This window comes from Trichosurus vulpecula, chromosome 2 (assembly GCF_011100635.1).
Source record: "Trichosurus vulpecula isolate mTriVul1 chromosome 2, mTriVul1.pri, whole genome shotgun sequence".
In the NCBI taxonomy this organism is placed as follows: domain Eukaryota; kingdom Metazoa; phylum Chordata; class Mammalia; order Diprotodontia; family Phalangeridae; genus Trichosurus; species Trichosurus vulpecula.
This window is the reverse complement of record NC_050574.1, coordinates 348,613,674-348,632,799: the sequence shown is the minus strand read 5'-3', so window position 1 is coordinate 348,632,799 and position 19,126 is coordinate 348,613,674. Positions and strand designations below refer to the sequence as shown.

General features: G+C 37.6%; 1 protein-coding gene across 10 annotated transcripts in view; it reads left to right on the top strand.

The window, feature by feature from the left end:
• The window catches only part of PHLDB2 (pleckstrin homology like domain family B member 2), a 150,090-nt gene that overhangs the window by 62,411 nt on the left and 68,553 nt on the right, over window positions 1-19,126 (top strand). For 8 of the 10 annotated variants that reach the window (XM_036747557.1, XM_036747555.1, XM_036747561.1 and 5 more), the window contains one exon: window positions 18,901-19,029. The exons of the other annotated variants lie outside the window; for them this stretch is intronic. In XM_036747557.1, the coding sequence (XP_036603452.1) occupies window positions 18,901-19,029 (129 nt within the window). The remainder of the gene's footprint in view (window positions 1-18,900; window positions 19,030-19,126) is intronic. 10 annotated transcript variants of the gene reach the window in all.

Sequence of the window (19,126 nt, the reverse complement as noted above, 5' to 3'; positions counted from 1 at the left end):
GTGTTTGTTTTAGTACAGTGGCATTAACTGCAAGTGTGTTGATCTTGGCAAACATAGCTAAGTTGTTCCTGAGTACCCTCCCCCAATATTAAGTGGGGGATGTGAAAATCCAGTGAGTGCCATGGCAATGGGTGAGAGGTACCCTTGAAGCACGGTTGGAGATTTCACTGAAAAAGGATGCTCATAAGCAGTGTATGTCCCAAACTGGAGGAAGCACCACACAACCACCACCTTGTAACGAACGATTCAAGGATTGCAGATTATCCAGGACTTTTATTTATCCTACTTTGTCCTGTTCGCCTTTATAGCCATTAAAAGAGAGAAATGAGGCAAAGAAAGGCAGAAGGCTTATTTCTCTTTCACACATTCACCTTCTCCCTCTCCCTCTCCCTCATATAATCAGACTGTATATGTACTAATATTTGATCGGAGGAGAGAAAATAAAGGAATGGGTACTGTGTATGTATGTGCATGCACATACATATGTGTGGATGTCTATGTAGCTATCTCCACCTCCATGTCTTAGTGACTTCTCAAACTCAGTATCCATAAACCAAACTTATCACCACCATAAGACCCAGTCATTGCTCCTAGTTTTAAAAAATTATGAAATACATTTTTCAGATAAAATATATGGTTATATTGCATTAAAATAATTATCACACTATATTTTGTAATTACATCTTTTAATTATCTATTATATAATGTATTTAAGTGTATAATATGTAATATAGAAAAATTGTATTTTATACTTAAACATTTTAATTATATATAATTATTTTATTATAATTATTTGAAAATTTATAATTATATAAAATATAAAAATATTCTATTGAAATTTATCTAGAATATTCTTATTTTATTCCATGGCACTACTATCCTTTGAATTACCCAGGCTTGAAACTGTGGCTCCTCCCTTTCCCTAATCTCTCACATCCAACCAGTTGCCAAGTGTACTTCTTCTGTCTCTACAAGTTCTCTCATATTTGTCTCTTTCTCTCCACCCACACTGCCACCACTCTAAATTAGACCTTCATCACCCCCTGCCCGGTAAATAGTCTCCTCCATCTCCAATCCATCCTTCACATAGCTGCCAAGATAATCTTCCTAATAAAAAGATGACTCTCACTTTCCTTCTTGAAAAACTTCCATGGACTCCCTTTTACCACTAAGATAATTTAAACTTCCCACAAATTGGCTCCAATCTACTTTATTTCACATTGCGACCTGTCACATACTCTTATGTTCCAGTCAAACTGGACGTCTCTCAGTTTGCTGATCTTGTTCTTCCCTTTCCCATCTATGTTTATTTACTCAGACAACCCCCCATTGCGCCTTCTTTCTCTCTGCTGAAATCTTTTTCAAGGTTCAGCTCAATGGATACTATCACCTATATCCTCTTGGACAGGTCTCTTAACCTCTCTGGACTTAAAGGTTCTTCTCTGAAAAATGAGTGGTTCGACCGAATGATCTCTGAGGTCCCTTCCATTCTAAACCTGTGTTCCTACAGTCTCTTCCATGAAGTCCCCCAGCTGATTCCTGAACCACTCACCCCTCTACACATGCCAGGTGAATGTGCTCTCTGTTTCAGTTTTCTCAGAGAATTTGGCCTCGTCCTCTCCTTTATACTTACCTCACTCTTCTTCCCTTGTGTCACACTTATTTGCTTACCTGTTTGCCCTCATTAGATTCTCCACATTGTAAAGGTCCTCCATCTTTGTATCCCCATCCCCTGGCACAATACCTTGCTTAAATCAGGCACTTTATAAATTATTATCAATGACATAATGTCATTTAATGAATTTCAAAGCCTTAAAGCACTAAATAAATGCCACTTAATATTTTAGAGAAGCCATAGAAAGAATATAGGACTTGGAGTCAGCAGAGATCTGGGTTTTAATCCCAGCTCTACTACTTGCTGAGTGACTATTGGCCAGTTATCTGCCCTCTCTGGGACTCAGTTTTCCTTACTTGTAAAATGGGGATAATAATACTTGTACTTCTACTCACCAGATCAAATTATTTAAAGTCCTTTGCCAACCTTTGTAAATGTCATTTCTTATTGTTGCATTGAATCAAATATAGACTGGGCAGGCATGTATGTACACATGTGTGTTTATGTGTGTACACAAATATATAAATACCTATATGTACATATGTGTTTATGTGTGTATATAAATGCATATATGTGTTTATATGTGTACATAGATGTGTATATATAAATATATACAAGCAAGCTTATGCATATGTAGTCCATATAAGACATGTACCTATATTCATATATCACATATATTACACAATAAGTATATGTGTTATAACAGGCACAATGTATAAAACTGTGTACTATTAGAGCTCTAGAAGAGATGTTAGAGATTACCTAGTCTAGTTCCCCTTCATCTTACAAATAAGGCAACTAAAGCCTGAAAAAGTCAAATGATTTGTCCAACTTAACTGTTGTGAGGATTAAATAAGATAGTGTATGTTTTTGAAATCATGTTGTTGTTGAGTCATTTGGGGTTTTCTTGGCAAAGATACTGGAACAGTTTGTCATTTCCTTCTCTAGCTCATTTTACAGATGAGGCAAATGGGATTATGCGACTTTCCTAGGGTCACACAGCTAGCAAGTGTCTGAGGACACATTTGAACTCAGGAAGATGAGTCTTCCTGACTCCAGGCCTGGTGCTGTCTCCACTGTACTAAAAATCATACAATGTTATAAAAATGAAAGGCAATAAGCCTCTTAGTCTATTAATGGCAGACACAACCTCTACCATCCCCTGTGTATGCCTTTGCTTATACTCTAAAATTTCTTCCAACTCTTTATATTCCTATATATGTAAATTATTACATGTGAATGCTGTGTTATATGTATTATATATATGTACATATATATGACACACACATATGTATGTCTACATAGCCATCAAGAGACATAGATGCAAACATACATACACGCTTATTCATACACATCAACTTTCATCCTTCTTTTCACTCTCTCCCCTCCTGGTCAAAAACCCACAAAGGTATTCATAAAACTTTGTATATTCCAAGGATATATTTATGATTCCCCAAAGTATCCTAATTCATTCTTTGAATTAGTGTGTCCTGTGCTAACTAGTCACAGATACAACTTAGTTAAGTAGCACAATGAAACATTTAACATGGTAAGCAAACACATCACCACGCCTATCATCATCTATATGTAACAGAATGTTCCAATTCTCTGATGCCGTGGTTCCTTATACTTGTTTCTTCATAATTCCTGGAAGGATTTCATGGGTTTGTTCTTCATTTTTTTGAATTCTTGGTTACTTCTCCTTTGAGTTGCTTGGCCTCAGTCTCCCTTTTTCTTCCTTCTTGTCTAATATCTGAAAGGTAATTTTGAGCAGGAGATGGAAACTCATGAGAGGAACAAAAGAGGAGCTTAGATTTAGAACTCCTAAGACTGGAGAGCTCCCCCGCCTTGGGAGAGGATACAATTGCCAAGTCCTAGATTGAAATCCCATAATATTATGACCTGTGACTTTTTCTGTGTACCTATCTTGTGACTTCACCAGACCTTTCTAGGGCTAAGTCCCTTTAAGTCTCTTCCAAGAAAAATGCGTCCCTCCAGCCACAGATCCTAAGAGATTTGTCAGATTCCTCCAAATACAATCTCTGAAAGGCTCATCTACTAACAAATAATTTCTTTCAGGAAATGGAGCAAGTTAAGCCAGTGACAAAGCTTATTTCCCAAAGAGAATCTATCATAATTACTCCCTGCCCTTCCGCTCTCTACGTTGCCAATTCAGACATTGTAAGAGCTCTGTGGGAGTTTCAAGAACATAGGTAGAAACCAGGTTCCAATCTAGCCTTCCACAAGATGCCTGACTCAACTAGCCACTAGGGCGTTACCTTTTCTGGTTACTCTCATACACCTTGTGTATTTCTCATGTGTACCTGCAAATTTACATGCAATTTCTCCCATTAGAATATTAGCTCCTTGAGAGCAGGGACTGGGTTTTGGTGGCGGTTGGGTTTTTAGTTTTGGTTTTGCTTTATGGTTTTTGGTTTTATTTTGCCTTTCTTTGAATCTCCAACACTTGACTTGGTGCCTGGCACATAATAAGCGCTTGTTGACTCACTAAATAGAAACAGATATGTGGGTTCTTTGAAATTTTGCAGAATTGCTTTGCTGGTTTCACCAATGCATTTAGGCTAAAAGCCGAGGTTTTTCTAGAAACTTAGAAAGTACAGGATTAGCTTTTACCACTGTTGAGATACTGAGGCATGCTTAATAATGAGACATCCAACTTCCCTGTCAATCACTCCATCACCAAGCAAATTTATTAATTACCTACCATGTGCCAAGCATTGAGTTGTATAGAAAAAAACCAACAAGCTATATGGCTTTTCTTGATCATGTGCTAAGAAAAATGTCTGTGATGTAGAGAGGGGAGAGAAAGTAGCAGTTTGGAAGTAGGGGAGCAGACAGGCATTGAAATCCTGAAATGCTGAAAATGCAGTACTTGTTGACTAAGACTGATTTAAATACGGCTATTGCTAGTTTAGGCCAACTAGCTGGTGCAGTGAATAGAGTGTTGGGCCTGAAGTCAGGAAGACTCATTTTCCTGAGTTCAGATCCAGCCTCAGACACTAACTAGCTGTGTGATCCTGGGCAAATCACTCAACCCTGATTGCCTCAGTTTCCTCATCTTCAAAATGAGCTAGAGGAATAAATGGCAAACCACTCCAGTGTCTTTGCCAAGAAAACCCCAAGGGAGGTCACAAAGAGTCAGAAATGACTGGAAGTGACTGAACAACAGTGATCATTTCATAACATTTGCATCTTTGTTTTTAAACATGACCAATAATGTGTGTCCATGAAAAGTATTATATCTTGAAGAAGCCAGTAAGGCTTGGAGGCCTTCTTTCCACATCTTTTCTAAGACAGTTTAAGATGCTATAAAAACAAAACAAAGCAAAAACAAAAACTGAACGTTTTGAAGGATGAGAATAAACAGACATTTAAATCAACCAGCTTAGCTTTTTTTTTTTAATCTTAAAAACAAACCAACAAACGAGAAACCAGGAAGTCTTCTAGAGTCTGAATAATCGGATGTCTTTGATTAGTTAGTTTGTGCATTTCGATAGTGTTCCTCTGCCTAATTAGAAGATCTTAAAGGAGTTTTCAAAACTGCGCCTACATGTAAAGACTTACAGTAAATTCAGTAAAATCAGAGTAAATTTACTTACAGTAGTCAGTAATTTTTTACAGTAAATTCATTTAAAACAAGTGCCAAAAAAGTTGAAGGAGAAAAAATTAGAAAAAGACCAAGAGAACACATTGAGTTACCAATTCATTGGTTGCTTTGGAGAGAGAGGTTGCAGTTGAGTGATGAGTTTGGAAGCTGAATTTCAAAGAGTAGAGAATGAGGGAAGAGTAAGTATAAGCCACTAGTGTCTACAGTTTTTCCTAGGAATTTGCCTGAGAAAAAGAAGAGGAGTCTAGGATCGCAGAGTGGATGATAGAGTCTGATAAAAGTATTTTAAGGATAAGGAAACTTGGGCATTTTTGAAGGGAATAAAGAAGGAACCCAATAGCCAAGGTGACCTTGAATATCAGAGAGAAAGGGCATGATTGAGGGGACAATATGCTGGAGACAAAAGGGGCTGGAATCAAATGCAAATTTTGAGATTTTGGCCCTGTCAAGGGAAAGGTTCAGTTTCATTATCAGAAACTGGAGGGTAGGGCCCGAGAAGAAGAGAGGATGAGAGATCCTATGATGAAGCTAAAGGGAGAAAAAGGAGTTCGGGGCAAATGTCCTCAATTTTCTCAGCCGGGTAAAGAGGTTTGATGCTCAATTGAGACATTATGTTGAGGGAGTTATCAGAAGCTTGAGGAGAAAAGAGGAAGTTGGAAAAAAGCTTCTCTTGGGAGTGAGATAGACAGTCAATTAAGGGAGAATAAAAAAAGGACTGCCTTACACATGGCTTTTCTACCTACCATCCAGCATATAAAGAAGATTCCAGGTCTACTGAAGATAGACTGATCATGTTAACTCATTTTTAGATACACATCCATTATCTTACTTTACGCTGTAGAGTTCAGAAATAAAATATTTCCTAACCTGAGTGGGCACAGAGTTCTGTCTGTATAACCCAGAATAAATTAAAAGATGTTTCTGCGTATGCCATTTGGAATTTCATCCTTTTTTTTAATGCTTTCATCTAGGTCTTTCTTAATAGTAGAAGCATTTATCCAAATTTCAGGCAGGTAACTGACTATATGTAGAAAAGTTTTGTGGGATTTTTTTTTAATATAGCTGTAGTTATCTGCCCTACTGTGAGATGTATGTGCTGACTTGTCTTTTTTATTATAATGTTAGAGTACAATATCTTGGGGCAGCTAGGTGGTGCAGTAGATAAAATGTTGAGCCTAGAGTCAGGAATTACACATCTTCTGGAGTTCAAATACAGTTTCCGAGACTTACTAGTTGTGTGACCCTGGGCGAGTTGCTTAACCCTGTTTGCCTCAGTTTCCTCACTTGTAAAATGAGCTATTAAAGGAAATGGCAAACCACCCCAGTGTCTTTGCCAAGAAAACCCCAAATGGGGTCATAAAGAGTTGGATCTGTCTGAACAATAGCAATTACAAAAGAGTAGAATTGTGTGTAAATCTGAAAAAAGACTCTTTTCTTTGCCATTCAGATCATGTTTCCCTTTCCACGTGCCTGTTATAATAATAGCTGGCCTTTATAGAGAGTTTTAAGTTTGCAGAGTGCTTTACATATATTATTTCCCTTGATCCTCACAACAACCCCTAATGTAAGCACTGTTATTTTCATTGTCATTTTATAGAGGAAGAAACTTGAGATTGGAGATGTGAAATTAATTGCCCGGGGTCATACAACTATTAAGTTTCTGAGACAGAATTTGAACTCAGGTCCCCCTGACTCCAAGTCTTTACTTCTGTGTGAGTCAGACTGTACTGGGGATCAAGACGGGCTCTTAGCACTTATTCAACCAAGTGCCCTGGAAGAGTTTGGCCTTTGTTTCCTTTGATTAATTCAGTGTCTTTGATTGAGTCTTATTAGGTGCTAAGCCTTAGGCCCAAACCCCTATGTGTTAGGTGCTAAGCCTATGTGGGTGTGAATTGGTAACTAAGGTGGGACTCCAGGTGGGGCTAATGAAGGGAGGTGCTAAGACCAGGGCCAATAGTAAGAGCTTAAGTTCTGGTCACTCAGTTGATGTTATATGAGGGCTAAAGAGTGCACAAGAGGTGAAGACAGCTATTTGCTTAAGGCTCTCACTCCTGGAGGCTCAGGACTCTCAGCAGCTGCTCTAAGGGCCTTCTGGCTGAACTCAGATGTTGATGGTTTTCTTGGTAACTATGAATTGTATTTGGTCCATTTGTAATTTGTTTGTATTTGCTCTGAAGTTCAGGGTGCTGGCCTTTCCCCCTGAACTAAGTGAATGATATCTTATGCTGGATTAAAGTAAGATTGTTAACCCCTTAAGGTTGCTTTCCTTAGTAAAGCAGATCAAAAGAACCTGGTCTTGCAACATTCTGTGAGCTGGTTGTTGTTGGTTTTACACCCCCTATAGCAACTGCCACACGACATGCAGCCCAGGGCTACATGTAGCCCCACAAGGCTCCTCAATGCTGCAAAACCAGATTAAAATGCAATTAGAAAATATTTAACAAAATAAATAAAAATACAATCAAACATAATTAATATTATATTTTAAAGCTCAATATGCAGCCCAAAGGGATCCTTATGAATGGATTAGTGGCCCCATTTAGATTTGAGTTTGACACCATTGTACTGTATCATCCAGCTGCCTCTACCTGTTCATTTTGTGCATGTAATTTGTGGCCCAGGATTACCAAAAGCTTTAAATATACTCATGGTTAGCTGAACTCGAGCACTGATAAGACATCCTTTGTGCTGCCCCCTCTGTGTTGAACTGTGATAAGACATCCTTTATGCTGATTTTATAAAGGCAGGTGCCAGTGAATCATGGTGATTCCAAGCCTTGTAGGAAGGTGGCCTGCTTTTGGTGGCTATTTAATTTATTCACCTTCAGTGACAGAAGAAGTTTTGGGCATAGTTTCCCATAATTCATTTGGGAAGCCAGATTTTATCTTTTTGTAGATCTTTTTATCAAAGGTTTTCTAGTTATTTAAGGTTTTCTACTGCTTACCTTGGAGAGTCATCAAATAGATCAAGATACTGTTTATATATAGTGCCAGGCCTAAGTATAGACGGTGACTCAAACCATGAGTGCCTACCCTTAGGTTTACATGCTAAGACAGAACTCATTGTCGTGGGCAGACTTATTAAGGATGCCTTGAGTAAGAAACCAATATTGAATTAATACACAAGGAAATGTAGTATTTACGTTGTATGCAAGCAAGAAGTACTTGTTCACTCAAGTGAGGAAGTAGAAGGAATGAAGGAGTCTAGGGCTGGGGCTTTGCCTGTTTGGATCCAGGGCACATTGCCAGCTTTCTCCCAGGTACTCAGGGAAGGTATCTGGTGGTGTTAAAAGCTATCTCAATGGTAGAGACTAATCTTGGTCATGTGAAGTAGGGAGGTGTCTGTAGGAGAAGGATCAGTCAAAGGGGCCTCCCTTTGGTCAGCCAGATTGTAATCTGATGAATAGGAATGTATGTGTCTGGGGCTGTATCCCTGTTTTCTTTATGTTTTTTACAATATTCTGAAGCCTTACAGAGGTAGCATTTTTATTAAATCCTCAAGTCTGCTCAAATAGATCCATAATTGCATCTATGTGGACACTCTCTCCAACAATACATGTCATAATCCTTTGAAACCCATACATCCTCTGCAGCTCTGAGCCATGACCTTCTGGAGCTTCACCACAGAGGACCCAGACAACATGCACCTTCTCTTGCCATGACAAGGATACCAGTAGAATACATACACTGACCATCATTATTCCTTGCTCTATCCTTATGACCCAGCCATCTTCTTTTTTGGCTCATGTGTTGCTTTGAGGAAAGTAGGCGGTATTGAGGATGAATCCCTGAACTTGGAGTCAGGAAGACCTGAGTGTGAATCCTACCTCAGACACTTAATAGTTGTGTGACCACTGGCAAGTTACTTTATCTACCTTAGTCTCATTCCACAACTTTAATATGGGAATAAAAATAGCACCTCTCTGTGACAACAATGCTACTGGCAGCTGCTGTGGGGGTGTAAGACCAACAGCACCAGCACACAGGAGGGCTGCTAACACAGGTTCTTTGATCTTCTGTTCTAAAGGAAAGCAACTTTAAAGGGGTCAACAATCTTACTTTTAACATACACCACACACACACACACACACACACACACACACATATATATCATTCATTTAATTCAGGGGAAAAGTCAGCACCCTGAACTTCAGAGAGAATACAAATAGAAAATTACAAGCAGAAATCATATAAACAGAGCAAATACAAACAGCAAAGACCGACAGGGTTTCCAACTGTCTGTCCAAAAGCAATACGTACATAGTGACCAGAGAGAGAAGCACCAACATCTAGGTTTTCAAAGCCCAGGGGGCTCCAACGGCGGCTATCCAGAGTCTCATCTGGCCACATCACATGGATATTCTTCCCATGAGTGAACCCCAAAGCAAAATGCTAACCTCAGAGTATACATACACTTCTTCAGGGTCAGAGGGCATCACAACCCTTATGACCCAGGCTCAGGTGACTTAGGCTTCCATGTAACTTAAAGGTCATATGGGCCTATTAATTTATGGGAAAGATATTTCCATCAAGCAAAAACACATTAACAATACACCCTTTTAAAGGGTTGTTGGGATGATCAAATCTGATCATTTGTATCTATAATGACTTTTATAAAAGTTAGTGTTATATGGTGTTAGCTAATATTTTATTATTAGTATTATTTTATGACATCTATTTTTCTACTTTTTCTTTATAATTCCTTATTCATAATGTATTCCAGCCTACTCACTCTTACCATGCACCTCTCCGCTTCCCTGCTTCCCTGTTGGTGGTGTTTTAAGACTTGTATTTATACGATAGTACCAGATATTGTTATTAAAATTATGGTCTTTGTTTCAGGGACAAATTTGAGGTCATTAAAAGAACTTTGCAGTTTCTCAAAGGTGATCCATCCCATTCTCCTCCTTCGTTTAAATACTTGGCCCAATCCACTGTCCAATCATATTATCTGTCCAAGATCTAGATACTGATAGATGAGCTAGGTAAGTCATTCACTCAGCTGTATAGCGTTATCTGGACAACAGATGTTCTTCACCAGCTTGGCTTTTCCTGAGTGAATAATTAGGCAAAACTTTTTTGATTTTTTTTTTTATTAACAAGCATTTACTTTCTCTTCCTTCTACATCTCTCCTCTACCTCCCCCACCCCCCCCCCCACCCAAAAAACCCTTGTACCAAATATGCACAGTCAAAGAAAATAAATTACTACATTGCCCAGGTCCAAATGGGCTAAACTCTTTTGTGGGTTATGGATACTATTTGGAGGCTCTGCATGCAGTATGTCAGATCTTGAGACAATCGTTGCAATAGCATCTGTAAACAGAAGCATCTGAAAGATCTCACTATCAAGAATCTATATACCTACAACCTATATGGTCTTTTCTAGCTATATCAAAGTTTTAGAAGAGTAATCTAAACATACCACATGTTGGGGCATCCTCAATGACAGGAAAAGGCTAGGTTTTTCAAGCAATATTCCACAATAGGCCAGCTCTATACAATCACACAATTGACTGAAAGTTATGAAGAAAACAAAATCCTGCTGGCTCTAGTGTTTATGAACCATAAAAAAACTTTATTCTGCAGAGCAAAATGCTACCTTAAAGAATTTCCTCACAAAAACAAGCTATAACAACTAGGATAAAACCTTCTTTGGCAGCTTTCTGATCACTATTATCCAAGCAAGGTTAAAGCATGCTCACTAAAGGTCTTTGCCACTGAGTGTGATAAAAAGAGTTGTGTTATAGAGTTCAAGATAAAAGAATACTTCCGGTTATCTGTTATTTTATCCATTTTTTTCCTCTCTCCTTGAACACATAATCAAAAGTTAACTGAGGTCTTGTTTAGTCATATTCATCTCTTTGTGGCCCCATTTGGGGTTTTCTTGGCAAAGATACAGGAGTGGTTTGCCACTTCCTTCTACAGCTCATTTTACAGAAGAAGAAACTTAAGGCAAACAGGGTTAAGTGACTTGGCCAGGGTCACATAGCTTTTAAGTATCTGAGGTTAGATTTGAACTCAAGAAGACATGTCTTCCTGACTCCAGGACTAGTGCTCTGTGCACTATGGCTATGGTGTTACCTCTTGGCAAAGAAGAAGGAAAAGGAGAAGAAATTCAGAAGTTTTTTGAGCAGTGGAATGACATGTTCAGACTGAATCTGTAAATAAGGATATTTTCATTCTAAATTGGTTTTCTAGTAAACACTCTTCCCCCTGTCTTTCATTGTATGTCCTCTAATAAGTCAGTGAGTAGTTAAAAGGATGTTGTAGAAGGTCATTCCCCTCCCCCACCCCCCATCTCAAGGTCTTTGTATATAAGCTCTGGTATTTTATTATTTGTGAAAGAGCTTTATTCTTGTTTTTGTATTCTGTTGCTTTTGTGCCACTGAACTACAATGTTCTTTCGCTCTGACAAAGTAGAGTCTTATCAAAGGAATCCTCATCCAGACTCTTTCTGAAAACTGTGTGCTATTTGCTTGACCTTGAACTGATGGCTTAAGTTTTATCTCCATCTTAATAAAATATCTGTCCCTTCCTTACTACCCTTCTTCCTTTGGAGGGTCAGAGGAAGACTTTCAACTTGACCCAGGATTCTTCTGCATAGTATTAATTCCATCGATTCTAAAGTATTTGCTATAACACTATTCAAAAGGTACCTGGCCCTCTGGAGAGGTTTTCATTCATTTCAAAGAGATTTCCTTGCTTGGAAAATGCCAACAATACCAAGGCATTTGAAACTAAAATAAATAGGACCTCAGAGTTAAACCCTAGCTACAGAAGGAGAGAACTAAGTAGGCATTGTAATTGATTATTATTTAGTAATAATGATGAATAAGGATTTGTAAACATATATAGATTCATGCATAGAACTTCAAGGTCTGAATATTCAGGGAAGGACTGGGGTCCCTCATTACATTGTAAGGGCATTTCTGGGGTCTTTGCAAAATTTCACCAATAGACCCTGAATTTTAAAGTTATGCTACTCTATCAGTCCCCCAATCTTCCCTCCTCAAAGCTGTCAAAGGGTCTAAAAATCATCGAACTAGGATGAGCTGGAGTTACTCACATAACCAAAGTGCTGCAGAACTGAAGTATTTCCATTAAAAAATGAAATTTCACTCCATGATGTCTCTGCCTTGGGATTATTTAATTAGAGGTCCAAAAGTTCTTACCATGCTAGCTGAGAGGAAAGAGGCCAAGATGATGTCCAATCTGTCTTTTTTAATATCTTTTAGCTGACACCAGGCAGAGAAGAGGTGGGGGGGGGGGGGGAGGAGGAGGTTGGGGAGGGGGTCTATCTACAAAGCAAAATGGATTAGAAACAGAAGATGAGTACTAGTGAAATGTTTCCATTAAAAAAAATGAAACCACTTCATTCCATCTCTGCCCTGGACACCACTGTCGTAGATCACTAAAAGTTTAAGTGACTTACCCAAAGAGTCACACAGCCAGTATGTACCTGGGGTAAGTTCTGAACACAGGTCTTCCTGATTCCTAGCTCTCCATCTACTTCACTATACTGCCTTTTTGCCTATGGTTGTTGTTGTTATTCAGCCATGTCTCACTCTTTGTGACCCCATTTGGGGCTTTCTTGCAAAGATACTGGGATAGTTTGTCATTTCCTTTGCCAGTGAATTAAGGCAAATACAACAAAATGTGATGTCTAGGTACTAAGGGAGTTACAAAGATAGATTAGACAGATTCCTGCCCTCAAGGAGCTTAGAATCTTGTAAGTGCAATTTTGAATGTTTATTTGAGCTTTAATGTGCTGGTGAATAAGACCTTTCAGATAGTGCACTCTTCACACTTAGAATGATTGTATCATTGTGCATTACTGTTATGCATGTGTCTTAGCATCCTATTCATTTTTAAACTTTATGGGGTAGTGATTGGACCCAAATGGACCTGTGAATTCTTCATTGTGGGTATTCCCTCTAGTGATGCAGATTGAAACCCATCCATGCCTGTTCATACTATGTGACTCTTGCCACCACCTGTCCATACATTCACCACAGTGGAGCACATGGGGCTAAGTATTTTCAATAAATGTCATAACCATCCTTTTTGTATCTCTCCCATATTTCCAGTTCCATCATAAAAGGACCATCCATATCTTATCTGAATTTTGTATCTACTATGGCATCTAGAGCAGTACTCCCCATTTGAGGCAATTAACAAATATTTATTTAATTTTTTTTTGAGTCATGGACCCTTTTAGCAGTCTTATGAAGTCCATGGACCCATCATCAGAATAATGCTTTTTAAATGCATAAAACAAAACATATGAGATTACAAAAGAAATCAATTATAAAAATGTTGACATAATTATTCTTTTTAAGTTCATAGATCTCAGGTTAAGAACCCCTGATGTAATTGAATTAGCAATGTGTTATTTTCTATAAAATTCTCAAAGATATAGGTGCCTTCTTACTATTGAGTTTTTTTAATGCACCAGTGGCCTTTATTCTTCCCTTCTTTTTTAACTGGCTTCTGCCATTCTAAGAAGCAGTTTGGAACCATACCTCCCAAAATCCTTTGACTCACTTTGACTACTATTAGACTTAAACTCCAAAGAGATTTTAAAAAAGAAGAAGTGGACCTATGTGTACATAAAAAATTATAACAGCTTTTTTTGTTGCAAAGAACTGTAAATAAAGGGAATACCCATCAATTGGAATGGTTGAACATATAATGGTATAAGAATGTGCACCATTAACACATGATGAAAGGAAAAGCTACAGAGAAACCTGGGAAGACTTATAAGAACTGATTCAGAGTGGAATGAACAGATCTTGGAGAACATCTTATGCCATAGAAACTACACAACAACTTGAAACACTTAAGAACTTTAATCAATGCAATGACAAATCATGATTCCAAAAGATAATGAAGCCATGTCTTATACAGAGGTGATGGACTTACTTGAAGTGCAGAATGAGACATATATTTTTGGACATTGCTAACGTGGTTTTATTTTATTTGACTGTGTATATTTGTTATAAAGATTCTGCTTTTCTGGGCTTTTTTTCTTCATGGGGCTGGGGGGAGAGGAATGTATGGGTAGAAGGGGTTAGCAAAAGTATTGCCCCCCCCAAAAAAAGAAAAGGAGGGCATTGGACTATTTAAAAGAAAATACACAGAAGAGAATAGAAGGAATTTCAAAAGGAAGGACACAGGAAGGACAGCTTTAAAAGTAACTTGTATAATTTATTATATATTCTTTTAAAAAACCCCTAAGCTGTGTATTATAGATTTATGGTTTCATATAGTGATTTTTGGTTATATTTTGTATATGATAATGATCTTTTTAATGTATATGAAGATAAATAAATTTTTAAAGGGGGGAAAAGGATGGAAAGTAAAGTGATGGAAATAGTATTCATTTCCAGGGAAATGACCTTTGCCCAAATGCCTTTTCTCCAATGTGTTTATTTAATTGTTTTCATTTTTTTAAACCTAATTTTAGTATTTTATGTTGTTTAAAAAAAAAACAATCAAAGCCCATAAATCTAAAATGTTAATCTGTTTTACCTCCTATACGGAAAGTGATACTTCCTGCTCTAATCACCTGTTTAAAACTGAGCTGCACAACTGCAAGAACTTCCTGAACTATAAATAGAGGAGAGAAATATTATTTTCTTATTGGCTCAAGGTCTCTACCTGAGCCATTTCTTGGAGTGATATTCTGTCTTCTATGACTTGGGCAGCTGTTCACCTGCCACTCACTCTGTTCTTCTGACCCCATTCCTCCTTTTTGCATCCTTCTGATAGCCTATTGCTTTGGGCTCCAAGAAGTTGGCTGAGCTTTACTGAGTGAAGCCAAAGATAGGAAAGATGGTACCTGCTTTCTTCTTTCTCCTAGCTACCCCTTTGTCTGCAGTTGCAAAGGCCTTGAATCTTCTCAGAAAGAAGCCCTTGTGTAAATATAAGGTATTATTCTTTTAATTTACTGTGTTTTTTGTTTTTAGCCTAAAGCTGTGGTCACTAAGATATGAAGGTGTTTTTGATGGTGACAGTAATTTATTTGCAAACCAGGACCACCATGAATTTTAAGTAGTATTTTTTTTAAAATGACTGAATAAAAGTTTAAACTCACAAAATGCTAGTTCTCTGTATAAATGGTGCTTGAACTAGAATCTATGTTGGAAGGACCCTTCTCTATCTTTTTTGCCTCTCTGCCACAAATAAACTTGACAATAAAGTGTTAGTAATAGGTGTAAATAGAGAGAAATTGTTACATGAAATCTATCTGCCATTAAGATAGGGCAGATGCTCGTCCCAAGATAGAGGACATGGCATTTATCCTAGACACAAGGCCAAAGAGTCTGTTGTCTTAAAAAAAAATTTTTTAAAGTCGCAATCTGAAAAGTCACAAGCTGAAGCCAGCTTGCACTGCCAAGTTAATGTTCCTGGTGAGTAAATGCTTCTATCTTTTGTTACTAGTAGAAGTTACAGCTATCATTAAATCACTGGGAGGCATAGAGGCTTATTTGTAAAATTTAGTATATGTACAGAATATTACAAGGCAGCTTTCCTTGTGACTCATATGTTAGGATTTGGTTCCCAGATCCATTTGAGACTGGAACACTTCAATTTCCAGGAGTTGGAATTCCCTTGTTTGATTTCTGCAAAAAATAGAGCATTGATGTAAAATGGTACCCACTATTTAGTGTCTTGTCTTTAATCAATCAATCTTAAATCCAAAAGGTGACTATGCATACAGATTAAACAAAACTACTTTTTTATCAGGAAAAAAAATTTAGAATGAGGGTATCCTCTGGAGAATGAAAGAGAAAACCAATGCAGCATCTTTGTCATTCTAAATCTTAGAATTATATGACATACAGATAGGTGCCTGAAGTAATTTATGTGAAGGTATAACAGGGAGGTAGAAGGGAAGGAAAAAAATTTTTTCTGGGTAAATTATAGTGAGATCTGACACAAATTTATATCACATTTTATGGTTTAAAGAAGAAAGATTTAGGAAACGGAAAATAGAAATGCTGTCAATTTATAAGATGGAGTCAAGTGAAGATTATTCTATTTTCCAAGACTTGAGTAATTGGGAATTTCTCACATATGTCTGAAAAGTTGTTTGGAGAAAAATAGCATTAGTTCTTTTCTGAAAGTGTCATGGTTACTGATTGGCCTATGAAATCTGAATTAAAAAAAAATACCTTATAGGTATTTATGGCTGCATTTTCCCTTTAGTTAGAACAAACTTAAAGGGTGTGTGTGTGTGTGTGTGTGTGTGTGTGTGTGTGTGTTTAAGAAATTTAGAAAGGAAGTGCTGCATAAATCCAAATATAAATTTCAAAAAATATCCTGCTATTAAGAGAAGCAGTGCCACAGCAGATCACAAGTTAGCCTTAGAACCATAAAGTTTTAGGTTCAAGTCCTGACTCTGGCACAAACTGGGTTTGTGATCTAGAGTATACATCATTTAACCTCTCAGTACTCTTGGAAACCCTCTAAGATTCTAAATTGTAGAAAATCTGCAGACCTGCCTTGGCAAAGGGTTTTTCCTCACCTGGGACAGCTTTACTCTAAAATCGCTAGTTCAGTCCCCATCTTTATTCTTATTAATATCATTGTGGCTCTAAGCTATAGAAACATTTATTTATAAAAAAAACTAAAAAATTTTTCAAGTACAATAAAGATAATTTGAGCAATGGAATTTCAGTAGTGGTGATCCTCTTGTAGTGACATCTTATAGTCTGATCCTTTTCACACTCTCCCCAAAGTCTTCGTGCAGTTTTAAGCTTATTCAAGCTTAAGAAGGTTTAAGTTATTAGCATTTTTAAGGTGTCATGTTTAAGCTATTAAAGCTTAGAATGTCACTAAGACTTTTAGGACATCCTATATATTTAGCCCTCCAGTCATATACTTAAAAACTATTACCCTTCCTTTTTCAGAAGAAGTGGAATGCTAATAGGGTAAGTTGGAAATTGTTTTGTTAGCTCTGGACCCTTTAGTGCTAATGATGCTCTGAATTCCTCTGATACCAACAGTGAAGGCAAGAGTAATGCTTGAGCAGCTCAGGCCAAGGTATTGGTTGGTTGTGTCTGTCCATCCAACATGGGGAAAGAGATTAAGGCAAATGCCAGCACACTGAAAGTGGTTTCTTCCCTCCCACTTCCCAAAAAAGTTATTAATGGTTCTTTGTAGTATCAACCAAAGGCAACATCATAACATCATCTCATGTCAAGCATAATTAGGATGGGAAGGGAAGTGGTGATATTTTCCTTACTGTCTTTTATTGTCCTCATTCTTATTAGCCATTCCTTCATTCATTGTTTCATTCAATTCGTTCGACATTCATATGTTTACTGTGTGCCAGCCACTGCACTGTTCACAAAGGCAAAATCGTAATTGGCTTTCTTCTTCTAGTAGCTGTATTTCTGACGTTTGATAGCACCATCATTTTTTGAATCACATCTACCTTCATAGTCAATCTTGCACTTTCACTTTTCTGTCTTCTGATGTGGATGCCATCTGATTTCTCACCTTCGCAGCCTCGCAAAAAAGTAACAGAAATTAATTTGTCTACTAATACTTTCCACTAGTTCTCTTGCCACTTGACTGGTGTAAGCTGGTGTGACTGCTGAAGTGGAAATAGCATTGGATTTAGAGTTGGAATACCTGCTTTCAAATCCTGGCTCTGCTCCTGATTACCTTATATCAAAGTATGACCTTGGGCAAGTCACATTGCATCCTTGGGTCTGAATTTATTTATTTCTAAAATGAGGACATTGAACTAGATGAGGTATTTTTAACTTTTATTGTGTTAGCTACCTCTTTAGCTGTCAGTGAAGCCTATGGATCCCTTTCTCAGAATGTTTTTAAATGCATAAAATAAAATTTATAACTTTACCAAGAAAACCAATTCTATTGAAATTCAGTTACCGATGTTTTTTAAAAGCAAGTTGATGAACCCCAGGTTAAGAACCCTGCGAACCAAATTATCTCTGAGGTCTTTTCTAGCTTTAGATTCTTTGCATGAGCCAAAGAATCACTTTTCTTTCTCATAAACTGGGTCTGGAAAATTGCTTGAACTATTTCACACCTTTAATTTATGAAACAAATAATTTTCTGAATGATACACAAGTGGCATGAACAAATTAATAGGATTTCTAAAATAACACAACTTAGACCCAGAGAACATGCTCCTTGTTCCCTGAGAGAATCCAGCTTCAGTCAGGAATGTGGTATAAATTCCTTTGTCTTTGAAGCTTGTAGCACATAGGTGAGTGGGTCTGTACAAAGTTGCCTTATTTTGTCTTCATTTCCTGTGAGATTTTTTTGTTGACTGACTATAGACTGCTGTGCCACTGCCTTTTTCAAAGATGGGCAACATACTTGTTATCTACTAGCGGGTAGGAGGAGGTAAGGAAAGGAAGGGAATGGGGGGGCAGGGCTAGTGAGAATTAGCTTGTGTTAAATTTAGGAATGAAGAAACAACTGAATCAAAGGTGTATGATTCCGCCTTCTAGTTACCTTTATGCTGCTTTGTCCCAGTGACTAATACAACCGTCTGTTTCTACTCCCACAAGCTGTCTGGTTCATCTTTTTTATTTGTCATCCTCACTGGTAATGATTGCTCACTCCTGATTGGGTGTTGAAGGTAATTCTATTCTTCTATTTTCTGAACTTCAGGAGAAGGTAAAGCTTGATGCTGAGAGGGAAAAACTAGAGAGGCTGCAGGAAATATACTCCGAGCAGAAGACCCAGCTTGACAATTGCCCTGAGTCCATGAGGGAACAGTTACAGCAACAACTGAAGAGGGTCAGTAGCAATCAGGAATGCACCACTTAAATTTTTTCAATTTTTTTTCTTTTTCTCTTTTTAAAAAAAAATATCATATACCCCTTCTTTTTTTAAG